Genomic DNA, 26,245 nt, shown 5'->3' with positions numbered 1-26,245 from the left:
CTTCCTCAGGTTTGCAATACAGGATTCTCATTACCAGTTTCAGACGTTGCCGTTTGGCCTTTCCACGGCCCCGAGGGTTTTCACCAAGGTCATGGCAGAAATGATGGTTCTCCTTCGCAAGCAAGGGGTTTCAATTATCCCGTACTTGGACGATCTCCTGATAAAGGCGAGGTCCAAGGAAAGATTGCTAAGGAGTGTAGATTTGGTGCTGTTGGTGCTGCGACAGCACGGTTGGGTGCTAAATTTGCCAAAATCTCAGTTGATTCCGACCACCAGGCTGTCTTTTCTGGGCATGATTCTGGACACGGAGTTACAGAGAGTATTTCTTCCACAGGAGATGGCACTAGAACTCCAGTCGATGGTCAGGGAACTTCTGAGGCCGAAGACGGTGTCCATCCATCAATGTACGCGGGTTCTGGGGAAGATGGTTGCGGCGTACGAAGCCATTCCATTCGGCAGGTTTCATGCCCGGGTGTTTCAGTGGGACTTGCTGAGCAAATGGTCCGGGTCTGACCTGCACATGCACCGGAAGATAAGTCTATCTCCCAGAGCCAGAATTTCTCTCCTGTGGTGGCTACAAAGTTCTCACCTCCAGGAGGGACGCCGGTTTGGTATCCTGGACTGGGTACTTCTGACAACAGATGCAAGTCTCCGGGGCTGGGGTGCAAGGCAGAAACTTCCAGGGGAGATGGTCGCTCCAGGAAGCGGGTCTCCACATAAACGTTCTCGAGTTAAAAGCCATTTACAACGGCCTGCTACAAGCAAGAAGCCTTCTTCAGGGTCGATCTGTCTTGGTACAGTCAGACAACATCACAGCGGTGGCACATATAAACCGTCAAGGCGGAACAAGGAGCAGAGCGGCAATGGCAGAGGCCACAGGAATCCTTCGCTGGGCGGAACAACACGTGAGCGCCCTGGCAGCAGTCTTCCTTCAGGGAGTGGACAACTGGGAAGCGGATTTCCTCGGCAGACACGATCTCCATCCGGGAGAGTGGGCTCTTCACCAAGAGGTTTTTGCGGAGGTGACGAAGCGTTGGGGAATTCCGTTGATCGACATGATGGCGTCTCGTCTCAACAAGAAGCTCCCGAGGTATTGTTCCAGGTCAAGAGACCCCCAAGCCAATGCGGTGGACGCCCTGGTGTCTCCGTGGGTGTTCAAGTCGGTGTATGTGTTCCCTCCACTTCCTCTCATTCCAAAGGTAATGGGGATCATTCGTCGAGCAAGGGTTCAGGCGATTCTCGTCGTTCCAGATTGGCCAAGAAGGGCATGGTATCCGGATCTTCAGGAATTGCTTGTGGAAGTTCCTTGGCCGCTTCCTCTAAGAGAGGACCTGTTGTTGCAGGGTCCATGCGTGTTTCCAGACTTACTGCGGCTGCGTTTGACGGCATGGAAGTTGAGCGCCAGATCTTAGCTCGTAAGGGTATTCCCGGGGAGGTAATTCCTACTCTCATTAAGGCTAGGAAGGATGTTACGGCGAAACATTATCACCGTATTTGGAAGAAGTATGTTTCCTGGTGTGAGACTAAAAGGGCTCCTGCGGAAGATTTTAATTTGGGGGCGTTTTCGCCACTTTTTGCAGGCAGGTGTAGATGCAGGCCTGAAATTGAGCTCCATCAAAGTGCAGATTTCGGCATTATCTATTTTCTTTCAAAGGAATTAGCTGTCCTCCCAGAGGTTCAGACGTTTGTGAAAGGAGTGTTGCATATCAATCCTCCGTTTGTGCCTCCTGTGGCCCCATGGGATCTTGACGTGGTCTTACAGTTTCTCATGTCTTCCTGGTTTGAGCCTTTGCGTAAGGTTGAGTTGAAGTTTCTCACCTGGAAGGTAGTCATGCTGTTAGCGCTGGTGTCTGCCAGGCGAGTGTCAGAGTTGGCGGCCTTATCTCATAAGAGCCCGTACTTGATTTTTCATTCAGATAGGGCAGAATTGAGGACTCGTCAACAATTTTTACCAAAGGTGGTGTCTTCGTTTCACATTAACCAACCTATTGTGGTACCGGTGGCTACGGATGCTGTGGCAGTTCCAAAGTCTCTGGATGTCGTGAGGGCTTTGAAGATCTACGTCGCCCGAACGGCTGTTGCCAGAAAAACTGAGGCGCTGTTTGTCCTGTATGCTTCTAACAAGATTGGTCATCCTGCTTCAAAACAGACTATTGCACGCTGGATTTGTAGTACGATTCAGCAGGCTCATTCTTCGGCCGGGTTACCGGTGCCGAAGTCAGTGAAAGCCCATTCTACCAGGAAAGTGGGCTCGTCTTGGGCGGCTGCCCGGGGCGTCTCGGCTTTACAGCTTTGCCGAGCGGCCACCTGGTCAGGGTCAAACACTTTTGCTAAGTTCTATAAGTTTGATACCCTGGCTGATGAGGACCTTGCGTTTGCTCAGTCGGTGCTGCAGAGTCGTCCGCACTCTCCCGCCCGGTCTGGAGCTTTGGTATAAACCCCATGGTCCTTTTGGAGTCCCCAGCATCCTCTAGGACGTAAGAGAAAATAGGATTTTGGTACTTACCGGTAAATCCTTTTCTCCTAGTCCGTAGAGGATGCTGGGCGCCCATCCCAGTGCGGATTGTTACTTGCAGTGTTTTCTTGTTGGTTCACTTCGTTTATACACGGGTTGTGTATTTCTGGTTTCAGCTTGTTGCTGTTGTTTATTCATACTGTTATCTGGTTTACTGTTACTCCGGTTGTACGGTATGATTGTGGTGTGGGCTGGTATGTTTGTAGCCCTTAGTTTACACAAAAAATCCTTTCCTCGAAATGTCCGTCTCTCCTGGGCACAGTTCCTATAACTGAGGTCTGTAGGAGGGGCATAGAGGGAGGAGCCAGTTCACACCCAGTTTTAAGTCTTTTCAGTGTGCCCAAACTCCTGCGGATCCCGCCTATACCCCATGGTCCTTTTGGAGTCCCCAGCATCCTCTACGGACTAGGAGAATAGGATTTACCGGTAAGTACCAAAATCCTATTATTACATACACATTTAAATATATTTACATACATAAACATGTCATATTTTATATATATTTATATGGCATACGCAAGGTGATTGACAGGAGGTGGACGTTTGTGGGTGGTAACCGGACGTTTTCTGGGAGTGCCAGGAAAAACGCAGGCGTTCCCAATTTTTTTCTGGGAGAGGGTGTGACATCCGCTCCGGCCCTGAACAGCCTTTTTGTATCGCACTGTAGGTTTAAGTCCTGGGCTATGCACAGACTGGAAAAAAACATTTGATGGTGTTGTTGCGAACGGATTTGCAGATGTCCGCTGTCTGGCGCAGTTTTCGCACGGCGTACACATGCATTCACACACTTGCACGGGGCGGGTTTTCACTCTCTATGGGTAGCGGCTATCTGATAGCAGCCCTCTGCAAAATCACAGAGGAGCGATCAGGTCTGAATTAGGCCCTCTATGAGCAGAGCCGTAATTAGGTGTGTGCAAAGGGGGCACCGCACATAGCGCTGCAGGGTAGGGGGAGCTGTTGACGGCACTTGTCAATTATCTGTTTTAATTCTTTTCACTTGCAGTTTCCCCTCTTTTTGAAGCCCAGCATCTCCTGACCGCCGCTGTCTCCTACCCCCATCCCTTCTGCTGCTCATACCTATACAACATTTATGAACTCAACTTGAGATTTCTTTGTTATTCAGTCACACTATCCATTATTACTTTTCAAGATGCTGACATACTCAGGATTCGAACCCATTGCCCGTGGCATTGCAGTCAGACACTCTATTCATTGAGCTATGAATTCTAACTATTTGAAGCTTACCTTGTACTTTGTGAAAAAATTATCAACATTGTGGCTGAAGCAGATCTATGTAGTGTGCGGCTGCAAGAGATTGTATGTGCGGGTGCACACTACATAGATCTGCTCAATTGCAATGTTGATTATTATTTTACAAAGTACCAGTAGCTTCATATAGTTCTAATAGCTTTTATGCAGGATCTAATAGCTCAATGAGTAGGGTGCTTGATTAGAATTCAACAGGTTACAGCTTTGAATCCTGGGTATGGCAATATATTAAAATATGTTATTTAATAAAGGGTATTGTAAGTGATTAACAACATGAGGCATGCGCCTTATGTCCCTATTGAAAAAAAAAGGAGGGCGGGGGGCGCCAATTCTCTCTCTGGCACAGGGCACCAAAAAGTCTAGTTACGGCTCTGTCTATGAGACTTTTCATTTGCATACCAGCTGCCCGAGGAAAGTCGAGGGTGAACAAGTGAGTCCGTGCCCTGAACAGGGCCGGATTAACAATACATCACTGCCACCCAACAGTTCCATAAGTCTGACCCACCAGGTGCACATATACAGGTTTTCCCATTCCTATAAAGGTGTCACCCCAACCAAATAACTGAGACATGCTGCAGATATTAAGATTTTAAACCTACCGGTAAATCTTTTTCTCCTAGTCCGTAGAGGATGCTGGGGACTCCGTAAGGACCATGGGGTATAGACGAGCTCCTCAGGAGACATGGGCACCTAAAAGAACTTTCTAGTATGGTGTGCACTGGCTCCTCCCTCTATGCCCCTCCTCCAGACCTCAGTTAGAGAACTGTGCCCAGAGGAGATGGACAATACGAGGAAAGGATTTTGTTAATCTAAGGGCAAGATTCATACCAGCCCACACCAATCATACCATATAACCTGGAATACACATAACAGTATGAACAAAACAACAGTATCTGTCCAAGACCGATTCTAACTGTAACATAACCCTTATGTAAGCAATAACTATATACAAGTCTTGCAGATTTTCCGCACTGGGACGGGTGCCCAGCATCCTCTACGGACTAGGAGAAAAAGATTTACCGGTAGGTTTAAAATCTTATTTTCTCATACGTCCTAGAGGATGCTGGGGACTCCGTAAGGACCATGGGGTTTATACCAAAGCTCCCAATCGGGCGGGAGAATGCGGATGACTCTGCAGCACCGACTGAGCAAACGCTAGGTCCTCATCAGCCAGGGTATCAAACTTGTAGAATTTAGCAAAAGTGTTTGACCCCGACCAAGTTGCTGCTCGGCAAGGCTGCCCAAGAAGAGCCCACCTTCCTAGTGGAATGGGCCTTTACTGAATGCGGTAACGGCAATCCAGCCGTAACATAAGCCTGCTGAATCGTGTTACAGATCCAGCGAGCAATAGTCTGCTTCGAAGCAGGCGCGCCAATCTTGTTGGCAGCATACAGGACAAACAATGCATCTGTTTTCCTAATTCTAGCCGTCCTGGCTACATACATTTTTAAGGCCCTGACTACATCCAGGGACATGGAATCCTCCAAGTCACTCGTAGCTACAGGCACCACTATAGGTTGGTTCATATGAAAACGAAGACACCACCTTAGGTAAAAATTGAGGACGAGTCCTCAGTTCCGCTCTATCCACATGAAAAATCAAGTAAGGGCTCTTGTAAGACAAGGCCGCCAGTTCTGACACACGCCTCGCAGATGCCAAGGCTAACAACATGACCACCTTCCAGGTGAGAAATTTCAACCATTTTAAGGGGTTCAAACCAGTGTGATTTAAGGAACTGCAACACCACGTTCAAGTCCCATGGTGCCACTGGGGGCACAAAAGGAGGCTGGATGTGCAGTACTCCTTTTACAAACGTCTGGACTTCTGGGAGAGAAGCCAATTCCTTCTGAAAGAATATTGACAAGGCCGAAATCTGTACTTTAACAGAGCCTAACTTTAGGCCCATATCCACTCCTGTCTGTAGGAAGTGGAGAAAACGACCCAGATGGAAATCTTCCGTAGGAGCATTCTTGGTTTCACACCAAGAGACATATTTCCGCCAGATACGGTGATAATGTTTTGCCGTCACCTCCTTCCTAGCCTTTATTAGAGTAGGTATGACCTCCTCCGGAATACCCTTCTCTGCTAGGATCCGGCGTTCAACCGCCATGCCGTCAAACATAACCACGGTAAGTCTTGGAACATGCAGGGCCCCTGTTGTAACAGGTCTTCCCTTAGAGGAAGAGGCCAGGGATCTTCCGTGAACATCTCCTGAAGATCTGAGTACCAGGCCCTTCGAGGCCAGTCTGGAACAAAGAGTATTGTCTGTACTCTTTTTCGTCTTATGATCCTCAACACTTTTGTGATGAGAGGAAGAGGAGGAAACACATAGACCGACTGGAACACCCATGGCGTTACCAGAGCGTCTACTGCTATTGCCTGAGGGTCCCGGGACCTGGCACAATACCTCCGAAGCTTCTTGTTGAGGCGTGACGCCATCATGTCTATTTGAGGAACTCCCCAGAGACCAGTTATCTCTGCAAAGACTTCTTGATGAAGTCCCCACTCTCCTGGATGGAGAACGTGTCTGCTGAGGAAGTCTGCTTCCCAGTTGTCCACTCCCGGAATGAAGACAGCTGACAGAGCGCTTACGTGATTTTTCGCCCAGCGAAGAATCCTGGTGGCTTCCGCCATCGTGACTCTACTTCTTGTCCCGCCTTGGCGGTTCACATGAGCTACTGCTGTGACATTGTCTGATTGAATCTGAACCGGTAGGTTGCGAAGAAGATTCTCCGCTTGTCGAAGGCCGTTGTATATGGCCCTTAGCTCCAACACGTTGATGTGTAGACAGGACTCCTGGTCTGACCACAGTCCCTGAAAATTTCTTCCTTGGGTGACTGCTCCCCATCCTCGGAGGCTCGCGTCCGTGGTTACCAGGATCCAGTCCTGAATGCCGAACCTGCGACCCTCTAGAAGGTGAGCACTCTGCAGCCACCATAGAAGAGACACCCTGGCCCTGGGGGACAGTGTTATTTTTTTTTTTTTTATGTAATTGTAGATGGGACCCGGACCATTTGTCCAGAAGATCCCATTGAAACGTCCTTGCATGGAACCTGCCGAAGGGAATGGCCTTGTAAGTTGCCACCATTTTCCCCAGAACCCGAGTGCATTGATGAGCTGACACTCTTTTTGGCTTTAGTAGTTCTTGGACCATGTTCTGGAGGTCCTGGACTTTTTCCAACGGGAGGAAAACTTTCTTTTGTTCCGTGTCCAGTATCATGCCTAGGAACGCTAGTCGAGTTGTCGGAACCAACTGTTACTTTGGTAGATTGAGAATCCACCCATGTTGCTGAAGCACTCTCTGAGAGAGTGACACCTTCTCCAGTAATTGCTCTCTTGATCTCGCTTTTATCAGGAGATCGTCCAAGTATGGTATAATTGTGACTCCTTGCTTGCGCAGGATCACCATCATTTCCGCCATTAACTTGGTGAAAATCCTCGGGGCCGTGGACAGCCCAAACGGCAACGTCTGAAACTGATGGATGACAATCCTGTACCGCGAATCTCAGGAACTCCTGATGAGAGGGATATATGGGGACATGAAGGTAAGCATCCTTTATGTCCAGTGACACCATAAAATCCCCCCCTTCCAGGCAGGCTATCACCGCTCGGAGAGATTCCATCTTGAATTTGAATCTTTTCAGGTACAGGTTCAGGGATTTTAGGTTTAAAATGGGCCTGACCGAACCATCCGGCTTCGGAACCACAAATAGGGTTGAATAATACCCTTTTCCCTGTTGACACAGCGTGTGAATTGCAGCTAGCACTACTTCCCACTCTGGGGTAGAAGCTGGTAAGGCCGACTTGAAAAATCGTCGAGGGGGCATCTCTTCGAATTCCAGCTTGTAGCCCTGGGAGACTATTTCTATCACCCAAGGGTCCACGTCTGACTGAACCCATACTTGGCTGAATAGTCGAAGGCGTGCCCCCACCTGTGGAGCCCCAGCGTCATGCGGTAGACTTAGCGGAAGCCGGGGAGGACTTCTGCTCTTGGGAACCAGCCGCAGCAGGTGTCCTCTTGCCTCTACCCTTACCTCTGGCGAGGAAAGAGGAGCCCCGATCTCTTCTGGATCTATGCGACCGAAAGGACTGCATCTGTTATTGTGGGGGTTTCTTTTGCTGTTGGGGAACAAAAGGTAAAAAGGTCGACTTACCCGCGGTAGCTGTAGAAACCAGGTCCGCGAGGCCGTCCCCAAACAATACATCACCTTTGTAAGGTAAAACCTCCATATGCCTTTTTGAGTCTGCATCCCCCGTCCATTGGCGGATCCATAAGGCTCTTCTTGCCGAAATAGCCATAGCATTGGCTCTTGAACCCAGTAATCCAATGTCTCTTTGAGCTTCCCTAAGGACTGCGTCCTTAATATGAGCTAATGTTAACAAAATTGTATCCCTATCTAGGGTATCAAGGTCAGCTGACAGTGTATCTGTCCAAGCTGCTACTGCACTACATACCCATGCCGACGCAATTGCCGGTCTAAGCAAAGTACCAGTATGAGTGTAGATAGACTTTAATGTAGTCTCTTGCCTGCGGTCCGCAGGATCCTTGAGGGCCGCTGTGTCAGGGGACGGTAGCGCCTCCTTCTCGGAAAGGCGTGTCAAGGCTTTGTCCACTGTGGGAGAGGATTCCCAACGTACCCTGTCCTGTGTAGGGAAAGGGTACGCCATAAGAACCCTTTTGGGAATCTGCAGCTTCTTATCTGGAGTTTCCCAAGCTTTTTCACATAACTCATTAATTTCATGGGAAGGAGGAAAGTTTATAACCTGTTTCTTTCCCTTAAATATGTGTATCCTCGTGTCGGGCACCGAGGGCTCATCAGTGATATGTAACACATCTTTAATTGCAATAATCATGCACTGAATACTTTTTGTCACCCTGGGGTGCAACCTTGCTTCATCATAGTCGACACTGGAATCAGAGTCCGTGTCTGTATCTGTGTCCCTTATTTGTGAGAAGGGACGTTTCTGAGACCCCGACGGGTCCTGTGAGTCGGTACAATCCATAGATTGATTACCTGCCGACGCGCTGGACTCTGCTTTGTCCAGCCTTTTATGCAGTGAAGCTACACTAGCATTTAACATATGCCACATATCCATCTAATCCTGAGTCGGCACCGCCGATTGAGACACACCACTCATCTGTTCCACCTCCTCTTTGGATAAGCATTCCGTTTCAGACATGCCGACACACGTACCGACACCTCACACTCACAGGGATATAGCTATGAGGGGACAATTCCCTAAAGAGACAGAGAGAGAGTATGCCAGCACACACCAGCGCCAAACTGACCCAGGGGAAAAAAAAACAGATAGCGCTTTTATATATATATATATATATATATATATATATATATATATAAATAGAGAATTCGGCACTCACCATAGCAAGCTAACTTGTCCTCACAACATCAATAAATAAATGATGGGGGTTTAGTTAGTGCATTGGCCAATGCACGGAAGCCTGCATACCGCTCCACGGTACCCCACCTACATGCAGGTCCTACACTATCACAAAGGCCTTTTCATGCACCCCTGTGTAATCTCAATTGTTCTAAACCTGTGTCAGCTGCTCCTTAGTAATTTACCGGCTGTGTCAGGTGACTAGTATGCCTTTAAAAGCCACTAGATATGTGGCAGGCATACATTAAACTTAGTGGGCATATTTGCAGTTATATTATGTGATACAGTTGCCAGGTTTTAATTCTTAAGGCTTTGTGATAGTGTAGGACCTGCATGTAGGTGGGGTACCGTGGAGAGGTATGCAGGCTTCCGTGCATTGGCCAATTCACTAACTAAAACCCCATCATTTATTTATTGATGTTGTGAGGACAAGTGAGCTTGCTATGGTGAGTGCTGAATTCTCTATTTGTATGTATTTGGGTAGGTGGCCATGGGCTGCATGCACCCCACCCTATGAGCGGTGAGTGCAGACACTGCACCCCGCTTCTGGGGTGGCGAGTGCTGTGGTTTTCTATATTTGTTTGTGTATATATATATATATATATATATATATATAGATTTCCCCCACTCACTGCGCCAAATATGTGCCCCCCTCTCTTTTTTTTCCAGCCCTCTGATGCTCAGCAGGGGAGAGTCCGGGGAGCCAGTGTTCTCTGCAGCCTCTGTGGAGAAAATGGCGCTGGTTAGTGCTGAGGGATCAAGCTCCGCCCCCTCACGCGGCGGGCTTCGGTCCCGCTCGTAAATTTTAAAAAATGGCGGGGATCTGTAGTTTACTGCCTCCGCAGCCTAACTACATGCTTTAATGCCCAAAACGAGGTTTATTGCTGCCCAGGGCGCCCCCCCCTGCGCCCTGCACCCATCAGTGCCCAGTGTGTGTGTAAGTGTGGGAGCAATGGCGCGCAGCTTCCTGCTGCGCGCTTACCTCATGAAGATCTGAAGTCTTCTGCCGCCTGACGTCTTCATATGTCTTTCATACTCACCCGGCTTCTTTTTTCCGGCATCTGTGAGGAGGATGGCGGCGCGGCTCCGGGACGAACCCCAGGGTGAGACCTGTGTTCCGACTCCCTCTGGAGCTAATGGTGTCCAGTAGCCTAAGAAGCAGAGCCCTTGAACTAAGAAGAAGTGGGTCTGCTTCTCTTCCCTCAGTCCCACGATGCAGGGAGTCTGTTGCCAGCAGAGCTCCCTGAAAATAAAAAGCCTAACAAAATTATTTTTACAGAAAACTCATGAGAGCTCCCTGTAATGCACCCTATCTCCTCTGGGCACAAGATCTAACTGAGGTCTGGAGGAGGGGCATAGAGGGAGGAGCCAGTACACACCATACTAGAAAGTTCTTTTAGGTGCCCATGTCTCCTGCGGAGCCCGTCTATACCCCATGGTCCTTACGGAGTCCCCAGCATTCTCTAGGACGTAAGAGAAATTCTGGTTACTATTTTCACGTTACCAAGATTGCAGGTGCAAATGTTACACCCTATGGCAGGAGAGCTGGGGAGAAAGCCACAAAATAGAGCGCCATTGTTCATGTTTAGTGGCAGAAGGGATAAACAGTGGCAATTGTATAACTTTCTTATAGGAATTCTATGGGCAAGCCGTCTAGCCCGTGACAAGAAGGGCTTACTGTCTTCATTCGGGTCAAAGTGTATCTCATTAATTATATAATGGGGTAGAAATAGCCGTGCGCCCCTCCGCCCCACCAAACATCTTGGACTCTCTACCACTTTATCTCATTTCAATAATTTCCCTCAGCAGCCTTAAATCTTGTGTTTTGTACGTGCTCCAGCGGCATAATGATGGAGAACGGAGACCCATCGCTACATATACAACAAGCGACCGATTATGATCAGTCCTATCACGTAGAAATGTTTGCAGATATATAGATAAGCATGTGAAAGCCTCTTGTTAGTCATTGTAGCAATCCCGGAGTCACAATCTGCTAGCCTTTCTCATGTGCAGGACTTTACTTGTCCCACATACAATAAGCAGGTAGATTGTAGCGTCAACTAGAGAGATCAGTATGATATCCCGGCTGTTGGGATCCCGGTGGTCAGGAGGCTGACGCTGGGGTACCAGCGGCGAGCGCAGCGTGTCCACTCGCCATAGGGTTATATTCCCCCTCAGGTGGTGGCATGGACCGGTATTTCATTAAGTGTCGGGATTCCGGCGTCCATATCCTGATAGCCGGGATTCCAACAGGCGGTAAATTGCCTGCCCCCCCCAACTAAAAACCTACAAATATTCCACTGTATATAATGTTCATTCCTTGGCACAGCTCATTTGTTCTTTGTTCAGTGAAGCATCTGTTCAGTCGGGTGTGATACTCCATACCGACAGTCATGACGCCAGTGGTCACATGACCAACAACGGCATCCTGACAATGAAAATGGCGACAGGGGACGAGGTAACTACTTTACTCCTCCCCTGTCCTTTACCCGAACCCTAACCCGCCTGGGGTGGCGGCTAGGGCTAAGATTCGGGGATGTCGGCGGTGATGGGATACTGGCATCAGTCACATGACCGCTGGCATCCCGACGGCCGGGATGCTAACCCCATTCAGTCACCCTTTGTTAATTCTTCCTCTCTCTTCGGGGCCTATTTATCATTAAATATTTGTGGGTACCCCCTAATAATGACTGCTTGCCCACTATGGCACTTTACGCCCCAGTTTATCGCTGAAAGTGCTGATGAAACTTTGGTTTAATAATTTGTCTCCACTTTGTAACAGTGTTTTGGCCTTATATACTGTAGTGTGGCACTGATATGGCATACTGCGTCGCCAGTCCTGAATCGTTAGAACCAAGCACTGTCTGATTCAGTCATCCACCCACCGGGAGGACCAGCCTTCCCAGACTAAGGCTGATCGATCCCACTCAGAAGCTGGTCAGGAACAGCAATAGTTATGAGCCCGTACACTTGGGGTGATGAAGTTCATGTCAATGCGCTGTGTACAATTCTTCATCATGCCCCAGACATGGACGTACAATTATATTATCGCAGGCCCCCATTGCTGCGCGATGATGCGCTTTGTAGAAGCCGTGATGGTGCAGTGGGCACGCACAGCGAGTGAATTGCAATTGTGGTCACAAAGAGGGATTGGTCGCAAAGTGAATGAAAGGAAGACAGTGTTTTCAGGTGGGAACGGGGACTGGTCGGGTAAACGCAAACGTGTCATTTTCTGGGTATGTATGAATTAGCAGTTACAATCTTACTTGGTACTGGAGATCCCACTGTGTCCCAGGAGAGCAGCTCAGCCTGCGCGCCTTCAGAGGCAGTCAGACTTGTTATGATTTGCGTCAATGGTCCCAAATTCATCACCGGAAAGATGGCGCCGCATAGGAGCTACCAAAATCATCACAAGAAAGATGGCACCACAGAGGAGCTACCAAATTCATCACTGGAAAGATGGCACCACACAGGAGCTACCAAATTCATCACTGGAAAGATGGCACCACACAGGAGCTACCAAATTCATCACTGGAAAGATGGCACCACACAGGAGCTACCAAATTCATCACTGGAAAGATGGCACCACACAGGAGCTACCAAATTCATCACTGGAAAGATGGCACCACACAGGAGCTACCAAATTCATCACTGGAAAGATGGCACCACACAGGAGCTACCAAATTCATCACTGGAAAGATGGCACCACACAGGAGCTACCAAATTCATTACCAGAAAGATGGCACCACACATGAGCTACCAAATTCATCTCTGGAAAGATGGCACCACACAGGAGCTACCAAATTCATCACTGGAAAGATGGCACCACACAGGAGCTACCAAATTCATTACCAGAAAGATGGCACCACACAGGAGCTACCAAATTCATCACTGGAAAGATGGCACCACACAGGAGCTACGAAATTCATCACTGGAAAGATGGCACCACACAGGACCTACCAAATTCATCACTGGAAAGATGGCACCACACAGGAGCTACCAAAATCATCACAAGAAAGATGGCACCACAGAGGAGCTACCAAATTCATCACTGGAAAGATGGCACCACACAGGAGCTACCAAATTCATCACTGGAAAGATGGCACCACACAGGAGCTACCAAATTCATCACTGGAAAGATGGCACCACACAGGAGCTACCAAATTCATCACTGGAAAGATGGCACCACACAGGAGCTACCAAATTCATCACTGGAAAGATGGCACCACACAGGAGCTACCAAATTCATTACCAGAAAGATGGCACCACACATGAGCTACCAAATTCATCTCTGGAAAGATGGCACCACACAGGAGCTACCAAATTCATCACTGGAAAGATGGCACCACACAGGAGCTACCAAATTCATTACCAGAAAGATGGCACCACACAGGAGCTACCAAATTCATCACTGGAAAGATGGCACCACACAGGAGCTACCAAATTCATCACTGGAAAGATGGCACCACACAGGAGCTACGAAATTCATCACTGGAAAGATGGCACCACACAGGACCTACCAAATTCATCACTGGAAAGATGGCACCACACAGGAGCTACCAAAATCATCACAAGAAAGATGGCACCACAGAGGAGCTACCAAATTCATCACTGGAAAGATGGCACCACACAGGAGCTACCAAATTCATCACTGGAAAGATGGCACCACACAGGAGCTACCAAATTCATCACTGGAAAGATGGCACCACACAGGAGCTACCAAATTCATCACTGGAAAGATGGCACCACACAGGAGCTACCAAATTCAACACTGGAAAGATGGCACCACACAGGAGCTACCAAATTCATCACTGGAAAGATGGCACCACACAGGAGCTACCAAATTCATTACCAGAAAGATGGCACCACACATGAGCTACCAAATTCATCTCTGGAAAGATGGCACCACACAGGAGCTACCAAATTCATCACTGGAAAGATGGCACCACACAGGAGCTACCAAATTCATTACCAGAAAGATGGCACCACACAGGAGCTACCAAATTCATCACTGGAAAGATGGCACCACACAGGAGCTACGAAATTCATCACTGGAAAGATGGCACCACACAGGACCTACCAAATTCATCACTGGAAAGATGGCACCACACAGGAGCTACCAAATTCATTACCAGAAAAATGGCGCCACAGGAGAAGCATATGGAGCCGGCGTACCACGCAGGAGGCATGTTTCATCAGATACCAGGGGGAAGGGCCCTGTTCATGATGCTGGGCTGCTGCACACGATCATCCCCCAGTTCTTAATACACCTCTGATGCAAGTGCAAGGTTGATATATTATTTTTGTAAGCTAAATGCTCTAAAGTGGCATTTACTTTGGTCATGCCCTAGGATGTTGTTATTCTGTAAAGAAGTTATACGTGTCATAATGGATACAGGTATCCCCTCTCCCATACTTACGCCTGTAACGTGTGTATTGCTGGCTATAGACGAGGAGGCTTTAGATCCGCCCAGCAGGCGGTATGTCATTAATCTATGTGCTCTGGCTAAGGTTTGCATAGCTAGGCTGTGGTTGTCCTAGGGCATGGATCTCTCTGGTCAATGAAACTATTGCGCATGAAAAATTTGTATTCCTGGCTAGGAAAGCGGAAAAGAAATTAGTTACAGTTTGGGGAAAGTGGATGGGCTCTAGATATTTCAAGGATAAATAAGACTCAGATTTGTGTTTCATTTTCTCTTTTGGGATAGTTTGGAGGTGGATAGCCCGCGGCCAGCCATGTTATGTTATATTATGATTTGATGCGCTCTCTCTGCTATGCATGTGCTTAAATTGTAAGTGGTATGCTAGGACTGTTTTGCTCCAGATCACCAGTGCTATGTAGACATATAGCTTTATCTGAACACTTATCTGTCTGTTGTACTATGTGCCTTTTTTCCTTTTGTTTTTCTTTATATATGTGCAGCTGTCTGTATGCGGTTTTTGTATGTCTGTTTTTTTTGTTTTGTTTTTTTTTAGTTGTTGTGTAAGTTGTTAAAGCAAAACTGTAAAACCTCAATAAAAAATAATTGAATTTAAATGCCCTAAAGTGGATATTAAGGTTTATTAATGGCTGAGCATGGAGTGAATGGTGGCTAGAGGGCAGGTCTGCAGTACGTTCCTTTGGCTCAGTTTGGGTCTTTAGGCCTCCCAGGATGATTACATGCTGCAGCTGTAAGGTAATAGTAAAAAGGAGGTTATATAAATACATAGCTGTGTCTGACTACCTGGGGAGACAATTAGGGAGGATAGTCCTGCGAGAGGCACCTTTTCCTGTCAGTAAAATCTTGCCGCTTCCAACCATTGTGTGTGAGTGGCCACTAGACCCCCCCATAACAGACATGAGAGATCTATGCGTTACTCAGGGCCGGGCAGACAGGGATTTACTGTATTTTGGTACCTCCGAATGTGCCACCTGTGACTGAATTTCTGCTCAGCTATTTCCAGTTTGCACAGTTTGTTGTCTCATCCTACATACCCACCTTCTCACCAGGGGTATGTGTGTATATAGGTGCCGAAGTGTAAGGGCATGGATGTATATAGGTTCCAAAGTGTAGGGGCATGAGTGTATATATGTGCCGAAGTGTAGGGGCATGAGTGTATATATGTGCCGTAGTGTAGGGGAATGAGTGTATATAGGTGCCAAAGTGTAGGGGAATGAGTGTATATAGGTGCCGAAGTGTAGGGGCATGAGTGTATATAGGTGCCGAATTGTAGGGACATGAGTGTATATAGGTGCCGAAGTGTATGGACATGAGTGTATATAGGTGCCGAAGTGTAGGGGCATGAGTGTATATAGATGCTGAAGTGTAGGGGCATGAGTGTATATAGGTGCTGAAGTGTAGGAGCATGAGTGTGTATAGGTGCCGAAGTGTAGGGGAATGAGTGTATATAGGTGCTGTAGTGTAGGGGAATGAGTGTATATAGGTGCCGAAGTGTAGGGGCATGAGTGTAAATAGGTGCCGAATTGTAGGGGCATGAGTGTATATAGGTGCCGAAGTGTAGGGGCATGAGTGTATATAGGTGCCGAAGTGTAGGGGCATGAGTGTATATAGGTGCCAAAGTGTAGGGGCATGAGTGTAGATAGGTGCCGAAGTGTAGGGGAATGAGTGTATATAGGTGCCGAAGTGTAGGGGAATGAGTGTATATAGGTGCCGAAGTTTAGGGGAATGAGTGTATATAGGTGCTGAAGTGCAGGGCATGAGTGTATATGGGTGCTGAAGTGTAGGGGCATGAGTGTATATAGGTGCCGAAGTGTAGGGGAATGAGTGTATATAGGTGTCGGAGTGTAGGAGCATGAGTGTATATAGGTGCCGAAGTGTAGGGGCATGAGTGTATATAGGTGCCGAAGTGTAGGGGAATGAGTGTATATAGGTGCTGAAGTGTAGGGGCATGAGTGTAGATAGGTGCCGAAGTGTAGGGGAATGAGTGTATATAGGTGCTGAAGTGTAGGGGCATGAGTGTATATAGGTGCTGAAGTGTAGGGGCATGAGTGTATATAGGTGCCGAAGTGTAGGGGAATGAGTGTATATAGGTGCCGAAGTGCAAAATCAGGAGTATTTGTCCCCTTATCAAAAAAATGTTTATTAGCATGTGATGCAAATCAAACCATTATGTACTAAAACCTCCACCTACAGTGTGGAACATGTCGTTACTAATGTCACAACTAAGTGTCATAGACTTTAGTGTTATACCACTGACCACTGGTAGCTCATATATTCCCAGTCCACCCATGCCCAAACACTTAAAGCCTCTTGTTGGCATCAATGGTGTATTCCCTGGCAGTGGGGGTTAAATCATAGCATGGCACAGAGGGGTCAGGGAGAGAGGATTTGGGAGATTGAAGCAGGGACAGTTCAGTTTCCTCTGATGGATTATGCTTCCGGAAAATCCGTTTATAGAAAGCTTTTGTTATGCCGGAGATTAGATGGTGTGTCAGGATTTCCATGACTTAAAAGCTGTCACAGATCTGCCCTTACAAATACCAAGAGCGCACCTTCACACACCGTCAAGGGCACAAGAGCACATTAACCCTGTCAGCGATGTGCCCGCAGCAGCTTAGCCTGCTCATCCAGCTTGTGCTAAACCAAGAGCGAAAGAAAACGTGGTGATTCTAATGAGAGGGGTCCACTGACTCTTTCACTGCCAGAAGTGACAGTTGGTGTCAGAAGTACCAATGGTCAAACAGACACTCAGGGCATGTTATCTGCATGAAGATAATCCTAGTCAGATCTTTCCCTAATGCGCTATGTATCAGCCAGACTATAAGGGACCCTGTCAGTGAGCACAGAGCCCCTCTGCCGGCAAAGCATAAATCTGAATGTAATCTCCATGTATAACTAGACAAACACATATAAAATATACGTATAATATGACTTGTAGGCTTTTAATTCGGGAAGCCAGCAGGGACCAGCCTGTTGACAGTCCCAGCGGGATGCTGTGTTGATTTCTTCCTCTCTGTCAGAGGAGAGGGGGGACAGGAGTGCCTGAGCAGCCCCCCCTCCTCAGCTCTCTTAGCTCTTATCTCTGGTGTTCCAGCTCTGCTATCCTCAAACCCATGAGTTATAGCCAGCTGCACAGGGAAAGTAGGCCAGACAGAATTTAAAACATTCTATTGAAATAATACAAAACTGAGCGAAGGGATTTTACTTACCTCCGCTAACACCATCTCTTCCGACGGTTATTTTCGGCACACTCAGAAAATGATTCTTTCTTTCTTTTTTTTTCTACCAATTATTCTACATTTTTTCAGAACTGACACTTTGACAACAGCTGAGATTTTCTTTCTCTTTGTATTTTTTGCAGAAGAGGATCTTTAATATACACACAGTCATCTTCTCCATCTATATTATAACATCATTTTTTTCTTGTTGTTTTATATACTGCTCATGCAGCCAAGTCTTTAGTTCTGGTTTAGATCGGTGTCAGTGTACAGGAGCACAGAACGGCGCAATTTTGGCCCATATTCCATATAATACCATTGCATTTACCTGTATATGTGGAATATTGGGACAAAGGGACAGTTATCTGCATAAACAATATTACACTAGAAAAAAATAAGATTTAATACTTGTCGGCTAGGAGACATATACCGTTTGTCCATGTTTTATTGCAATCTAACACCAGATTAAATCTGATATTCCCAAAGCTGGAGAGGTGACACGGCCATCAGATGGCTGTATTCATGTATACTGTATTTTCAGGTTTCAGAGCAGTTATGTCATCAATGGTTGGAAGAAATCTGATTCATTGGTATTCCTTTAGCTGCTCTCCCCCTGGCCCTTTTTCAATGTCCTGAATATATTAACTAGCTAAATTATTAATAATTAGCCTATGATACAGACCAGCAGTAACACCTGGCAATTTTGACCCTCTGTTAGGCACACTAATACCTCAGGCCAGTATAAAAAAACCCGGGAAGCCGCGCACCATTACGGTGGGTGGGGCTTCACTATGAGCGGATCCAGCAGCTCACCAGAGCCATTTTCCCTCTGCAGCTAACACTGACAGGAATCACAGGGAAGTGCAGCTCCTCCACAAAGACTCCACATCTCCTCAGCGGTACCAGGGGGTCTTCGAAAGGGGGGTGTTGTAGTATACTAAGCCTTATTATTGGACTTAGGCCCTCATTCTGAGTTGATCGCACCAATCAACTTTTTGCTGCTGGTGCGATCAACTAATCTCTGCCTATGGGGGAGTGTATTTTAGCATAGCAGGGCTGCGATCGCTTGTGCAGCCCTGCTATGCTAAAAAAGTTTCACTAAATACAAGACCAGCCCTGGCCATACTTACCCTGTGCAACGGATCCAGTGATGATGGGGCCGGCTTTGACGTCACACCTCTGCCCTCCGTTCACCTGGGCACGCCTGCGTTTTACTTACCACTCCCCAAAAACGGCAGCAAACGGTAAGTTGATGCCCTGGAACGCCCTCTTGCTGTCCATCTTCTTGCGGTCGCTGCTGCGACCGCTTTCTTCTCTGTCAGCGTCGTCGCCGGGCAACGACACGCATGCGCATTCCAGACCCGTTCACACCGCAGCGAAGAACCGCTGCGTGCAAACGGGTCGGAATGACCCCCTTAGTGTGGCGACCCAGCTGAGTTTTTACTTGGCTACAAGTGTGCTGTGTGGCTGGCTCCATTTTCTGTGTCTCCCTGCGGGCACTGTGTGGGTTAAACTGTGTTTTCACCTTCTTTGTGTGTGGGTGTGTGTGTGTCCGTTCACGTTACCATGTCCAGGGACTGTTTCCTGCACAGCAGAGTGTCTGTCCTCCCCCAGAGACTCGCTACCCTGTACTCAGGATATTGCACATTCTCAGGCTAGTGGGGCTGAACCCCCATGGTTAGATTCCATTAAAGGGATGACATCCAGTATTTCTACTAAATTATTCCATACTGAGAAAGAGACGCAATTCTTAAGACAGTCTATGGATGACCTGATGAATAGAGATTCAGTTTCCATACCAGCCTCTCAGGCCCCTGCCATTTGCCCACAAAAGCTTACTCTGGCCCAGCTCATGCAGGCTGTTACTGATGACGATACATCAGACCCAGAGGAGGGTGAAGTGGATGCGAGTGGGGGGAATGCTGTCCTGTCACAGGGAATACAGGCCCTGATAGAAGCTATCAGAAATGTCCTGCACATTCCTGACAGGGTGGCGGAGGTAGAGAAGGAACCTTATTTTAATGTAAAAAATAAATCCTCGGTAACTTTTCCTGCATCAAAGGAATTGAATGCCCTGTTTGAAGAAACTTAAGCTAATCCTGACAAAAAGTTTCAGTTCCCTAAAAGATTATTTACATCCTTTCCCTTCCCTCTGGAAGATAGAAAGAAATGGGAAAACCCGACGATTGTGGATGCATCAGTGTCTAGGTTGTCACGGAAGATAGTCTTGCCTGTTCCTGGGGCAGCATCCTTAAAGGACACGGCTGACCGCAAGATTGAGACCACTCTCAAATCTTTATACACTGCTGCTGGGGTGGCCCAGAGACCCACTATTGCTTGTGCTTGGATCACTAAGGCCATTGCTAAGTGGTCAGGTGACCTAATTGACGGGTTAGATTCCTTACCCAGGGGGGAGATAATTTTACTCCTACAGCATATTCATGACTCTGCTAACTTTATGGTGGAGGCAAGGAAATTGGTTTGCTCAACGCACGCAGTGTCAGCACGCACGGGCTTGTGGCTATGCCAGTGGACTGCGGATTCCAGAAAAGGCGTGGAAAGCCTACCATTCACAAGTGAGCCCTGTTTAGAGATGAACTGGATAAGTGGATATCCAAGGCTACGGCTGGTAAGTCTACATACCTTCCTTCCGCAGCACCACCAGCTAGGAAAACCTACTCTGCTCCAACTCTGCAGTTCGGATAGCGAAATTTAAAGGCAAACCCAAAGGTTCTTCTACAGCCTTCAAAGGCAATAAAAGTAAACTCAGAAAACCAGCAGCTGCAGGTTCTCAGGAACAGACCTCTGGATCTGCTTCCTCAAAGCCTTCAGCATGACGGTGGACCACACGGCCTGGAAGACAGGCAGGTGGGAGCACGGTTACGTTGTTTCAGTCACATTTGGGCAACATCTTGCCAGGATCCCTGGGTTAAAAGACCTTATCACCCAGGGATACAGACTGGAGTTTCAGGAACTCCCACCTCACAGATTCTTCAAATCAGTCTTACCAGCTTCTCCAGAAACAAGTATGACCTTACAGGCAGCCATTCAAAAACTGGTACAGACTCAGATCATTGTCCCAGTTCCACCTCAACTGCAAAACAGGAGTTATTACTCCAACCTTTTTGTGGTACCGAAACCGGACGGTTCGGTAAGGCCCATTTTAAACCTCAAATCACTGAACCCGCACTTGCTGGTGTTCAAGTTCAAGACGGAGTCTCTGAGAGCGGTGACCTCAGGTCTGGAGGAAGGGGAATTTCTGGTGTCTCTGGACATCAAGGATGCGTACCTTCATATTCCGATTTGGCCGCCTCATCAGGCTTATCTAAGGTTTGCACTACAGGACTGTCACTACCAGTTTCAGGCCCTGCCATTTGGCCTCTCCACGGCACCGAGGGTATTCACCAAGGTAATGGCAGAGATGATGTTTCTCGTCCGCAAGCAGAGAGTGAACATAATACCGTACCTGGACGACCTGCTGATAAAAGCACCATCCAGAGAGAGGTTGTTGGACAGCATTTTCCTCTCAACCTGACTACTTCAGGATCACAGGTGGATTCTGAACCTCCCAAAATCCCACCTGGAACTGACACGGAGGCCTCCGTTCCTGGGAATGATACTGGATACGGAGGAACAGAAGGTATTTCTTCCATTGGAAAAGGCATTGGTAATCCAGTCGATGGTGCGGGATGTTCTAACACCAGCCCGGATATCGGTGCATCTATGCATTCACCTTCTGGGGAAGATGGTCGCCTCTTATGAGGCTCTGCAGTATGGAAGATTTCATGCAAGGCCCTTCCAGCTGGATCTGTTGGATAAATGGTCCGGATCGCGTCTTCAAATGCACCAGAGGATACGTCTGTCGCCAAAAGCAAGGATTTCTCTTCTGTGGTGGCTTCAGACTTCTCACCTGACCGAGGGTCGGAGGTTCGGGATTCAAAATTGGGTTCTGTTAACCACAGACGCAAGCCTCAGAGGTTGGGGAGCAGTCACCCAGGAGGAACAGTTCCAAGGAAAATGGTCAACTCAGGAAACCATTCTTCCGATCAACGTTCTAGAGCTAAGGGCCATATACAACGCCCTTCTACAGGCATCACATCTTCTTCAAGATCATACCATTCAAGTTCAGTCGGACAATGTGATGGCAGTAACGTACATAAACCGTCAAGGCGGAACGAAGAGCAGAGCGGCAATGTCAGAGGTAACAAGAATTCTCCTCTGGGTAGAAAGACACACGGTGGTGCTGTCGTCAATCTTCATTCTGGGAGTAGACAACTGGGAAGCGAACTTCCTCAGCAGACACAACCTTCACCCAGGAGAGTGGGGCCTTCACCCGCAGATGTTCGAGTCCTTAACGCGTCGGTGCGGAATTCCACAGATAGACATGATGGCCTCTCATCTCAACAAGAAGCTAAAGCAGTATTGTTCCAGGTCGAGGGACCCACAAGCAGTTGCGGTGGACGCTCTGGTGACTCCTTGGGTCTACCAGATGGTTTACGTGTTTCCACTTCTTCCATTGATCCCAGGAATTCTCAAAAGAATAAAATGGGAAAAGGTTCAAGCAATTCTCATTGCTCCGGGTTGGCCAAGAATAGCCTTGTACACGGATCTACTGGAGATGCTCCTAGAGGACCCCTGGCCTCTGCCTCTTCGAGAGGATCTTCTGCAACAGGGGCCGTTCGTCTATCAAGACTTACCACGGCTACATTTGACTGTATGGAAGTTGAGCGTCAAATTCTAGCCCGGAAAGGCATTCCGGACAAGGTTATTCCAACCTTGATCCAAGCCAGGAAAGGGGTAACATCTAAACATTACCACCGTATTTGGAAAAAATATGTCTTGTGGAGTGAAAACAGGAACTTTCCTGCAGTGGAATTTCAACTGGGACGTTTTCTCCTTTTTCTGCAGTCAGGTGTGGATGTGGGCCTGCGTTTGGGCTCCTTGAAAGTCCAGATTTCAGCCTTATCCATTTTCTTCCAGAAACAATTGGCTTGCCTCCCTGAAGTTCAGACGTTCTTGAAGGGTGTTCTGCACATCCAACCGCCCTTTGTGCCTCCCACGGCACCTTGGGATCTTAACGTGGTGTTGCGGTTTCTACAATCGGAATGGTTTGAGCCTTTACAGGAGGTTGACGTAAAGTTTCTTACGTAGAAGACTGTTACACTGTTGGCCTTAGCTTCGGCAAGGCGTGTGTCGGAACTGGGGACGTTGTCTCACAAAAGCCCCTATTTGATTTTTCATGAAGATAGAGCTGAACTCAGAACTCGTCAGCAATTTCTTCGTAAGGTGGTGTCTGTGTTTCATATCAACCAACCTATTGTGGTTCCGGTGCTTACTGACACCTCTGCTACCTCAAAGTCCTTGGATGTTGTGAGGGCTTTGATGATCTATGTGAAGCGGACAGCTCGTCACAGAAAATCTGACTCGTTGTTTGTTCTCTATGATCCCAAGAAAATTGTGTGTCCTGCTTCAAAGCAGTCTATTGCTCGCTGGATCAGGCTTACTATCCAGAAGGCTTAATCTATGGCAGGATTGCCGGTTCCTAAAGTACAGGCCCACACTACTAGGTCGGTGGGTTCTTCCTGGGCAGCTACCCGGGGTGTCTCGGCTTTATAGCTCTGCCGAGCAGCTACTTGGTCGGGTTCAAACACGTTTGCTAAGTTCTACAAGTTCAATACTTTGGCCTCTGAGGACCTACAGTTTGGTCAATCAGTTCTGCAAGAACCTCAGCACTCTCCCACCCGGTTTGGGTGCTTTGGTACATCCCCTTGGTACTAATGTGGACCCCAGTATCCTCTAGGACGTAAGAAAAATTGGATTTTAATTACCTACCGGTAAATCCTTTTCTCGTAGTCCGTAGAGGATACTGGGCACCCGCCCAGTGCTTCGTGTGTTTCCTGCACTGTTACTTCGTTAAGTAATGTTTTTAGTTCAGCTGTTGCTGTTCCTGTTCAAGTTTGGTTAGCATGGCTTTCCTCTTGTTTGTGTGTGCTGGTTCGAATCTCACCACCGTTCTGTTACATCCTTCCTCAGGATATGTCCGTCTCCTCAGGCACAGTTTCTAGACTGAGTCTGGTAGGAGGGGCATAGAGGGAGGAGCCAGTGCACACTATTGATTTCTTAAAGTGCCCAAGGCTGCTAGTGGACCCGTCTAGACCCCATGGTACTAATGTGGACCCCAGTATCCTCTATGGACTACGAGAAAAGGATTTACCGGTAGGTAATTAAAATCCTATTTTCTTGTGTTAGCAGCTGTATAGCTAAGAACGAAGTGTTTTGTTTCAACGGAAATTTTACATTTATGTATAATTTAACTATAACATATAAAATAGACCTGTATTAAGAATTGTTGTAACCTATTTACTTGTGAGCTGAAGCTATCAGATTACATGCATACAGTTCTCACATCCTACCTGCTCCCAGCAATCAAATTTAACTAATGTTAGTTTTAAAGTTTCCTAAGGCAGTGTTGCAGATATTTGAAAAACAGTCCACAGTTTGTATTGTACGTTGTTTTAAAATGTTCTATCTTTGTAATCATGAGGGGGTAGAATGATTCATTAGGGAATATAATTTATAAAAAGAAAAAGAGCCGTCATCTCCTTTAATTTACTACAGCTACTCTTTTGCGGATTGTCCCCCCATTTTTGTGGCTTGCACTAGAACAGTGATAGCTAACCGTGACACTCCAGCTGTTGTTGAACTACACATCCCAGCATGCCCTACATCAGTTTTGCTATTTGGCCATGCTAAAACTGATGCAGGGCATGCTGGGATGTGTAGTTCAACAACAGCTGGAGTGTCAAGGTTAGCCATCACTGCACTATAGAAGCTGGAACTATAAACCATTATAAATTTATTTTTAATCTCTGATTTTCCCTTTCTTTGTTGCAGTGATAACTTGCAGAATGGACAGAACTTTGTAGAATTAGTCCTGAGTCCTCAGACTCAGGCCCAAGTAAGTAGCCAGGACCTGGGCAGAATCTCCTGCCTGTTATGATGACATACACACAAATTACACAAACCAGACGCCCGGGAAGGTTGAGGAGAATGGCATTTATATTGTTGATTTCATTTAGCAGAAGTGAATTCCATTCTTGACTGGGCCTTTGGGAAGTGAGAGATAAGAGTGAGATGTGCTGACGCTGTATTGTGTTTCTGATCCTGCTGAATCGTCTCATTTCTCATTACATCTTTTTCTCTTCTCTTTCTTCCTGTACATCCACCGTCTTCTATCTCCTTTTTCCACCCTCACTCCGTCCCTGCTGCCTCTTTCTTCAGGCCGACAAGATGATCAGCTGCTTTTTTGATTCACTGACCCCTGACAGCATTCACCAAATTGTGCCTCGGGCCTCCTGAGAAAAGGAGGTACACGTCCCTTTCATCATCCCTCCAATGACGAGACTCAATGTCATCCTGATATTTTATGCAGGAGAGGTGCATGAAGAGTTTAACCCATCCGACTCTCGCCAGGTTTTCATATACAGACAACAAAGGCTTATCTGGCACGGATGATGACGATACCAGAGTTATCTTTTATAAGAACTGTTGGACTCCTGTCCTCACCACTTCTGTCTTCATCTCTAGTGACCACCTGGACCTTCCGCTTAGCTTGATCGATCTCATGGCCTGAATGCTCTTTTACGTAAGAGAGTTCTCACCAACTCAAGCCCTGGAGTGCGGAGGCATACTACAGTCCCTGAGATGCCAGCGCTATAAATGTGTCTTCTCCCAGAGAGGTCATGCCCAGTTTCTGTTCCTGTTCTTTAAGGTGGCTCATGGCAGTTTGGTGTAATGACTTTCGCTGTAATAAAAGAGACCAGTGGGGGTCTTGTAAAACATTTGAGTTTCTAATCTGGTTTACAGGATCGCCCTTCTGTTCCATGGAGTGTAGTAGTAACTTTATGGAGCAACTTGTCATGATTGTGGTACTGTATTTAGTACATACAGGATGCAGTCAATTTACCTACAAACAAAATCCAGATGGTCAAAATATCGACAACCATTGACCGACGGTCAAAATACCGACATTTAAAAAGTTGACCCGAGTTTTTCATGATTTTTTTCATTGAAACCGACTTTTTCATACTTTACCATCCCAGTGGACCTGGAAGGGGAATATAATAGCGCAGGAGCCATACGAGGGGACGCGGTACAATTATACATACACACCAAAAACAATGAAAACTTGTGTCGACTTTTTGACCTGTTGACATTTTAAATGTCGGTATTTTGACCTTGTCGGGATTTTGATCGCTGGTCAATTGTTGGCAGTATTTTGACCGTCAGGATTTTGATTGTAAGTATTTCATACTAAACCCGTACATACATCTACCGGGCAATTCCCCAATTCCCTGATGCCAATCCAATCTAATATGCCAACTGGCGGACCCTGATGATCA

The 26,245-nt window shown here is 47.3% G+C and overlaps 1 protein-coding gene across 6 annotated transcripts in view; it reads left to right on the top strand.

The window, feature by feature from the left end:
- Positions 1-25,684, top strand: part of LOC134945472 (dynein axonemal assembly factor 8-like) — a 318,655-nt gene extending 292,971 nt beyond the window's left edge. For all 6 annotated transcript variants that reach the window (XM_063934780.1, XM_063934779.1, XM_063934778.1 and 3 more), the window contains 2 exons: positions 24,738-24,801; positions 25,125-25,684. In XM_063934780.1, coding sequence (XP_063790850.1) covers positions 24,738-24,801; positions 25,125-25,202 — 142 coding nt within the window. In that variant the 3' untranslated portion in view covers positions 25,203-25,684. The remainder of the gene's footprint in view (positions 1-24,737; positions 24,802-25,124) is intronic.
- The last annotated feature ends 561 nt before the right edge of the window (positions 25,685-26,245 follow it).

The sequence above is a fragment of the Pseudophryne corroboree genome, chromosome 7 (genome assembly GCF_028390025.1).
Source record: "Pseudophryne corroboree isolate aPseCor3 chromosome 7, aPseCor3.hap2, whole genome shotgun sequence".
NCBI classification, from domain to species: domain Eukaryota; kingdom Metazoa; phylum Chordata; class Amphibia; order Anura; family Myobatrachidae; genus Pseudophryne; species Pseudophryne corroboree.
The sequence above is the reverse complement of the archived record's forward strand: the minus strand, read 5'-3'. Positions and strand labels throughout refer to the sequence as shown.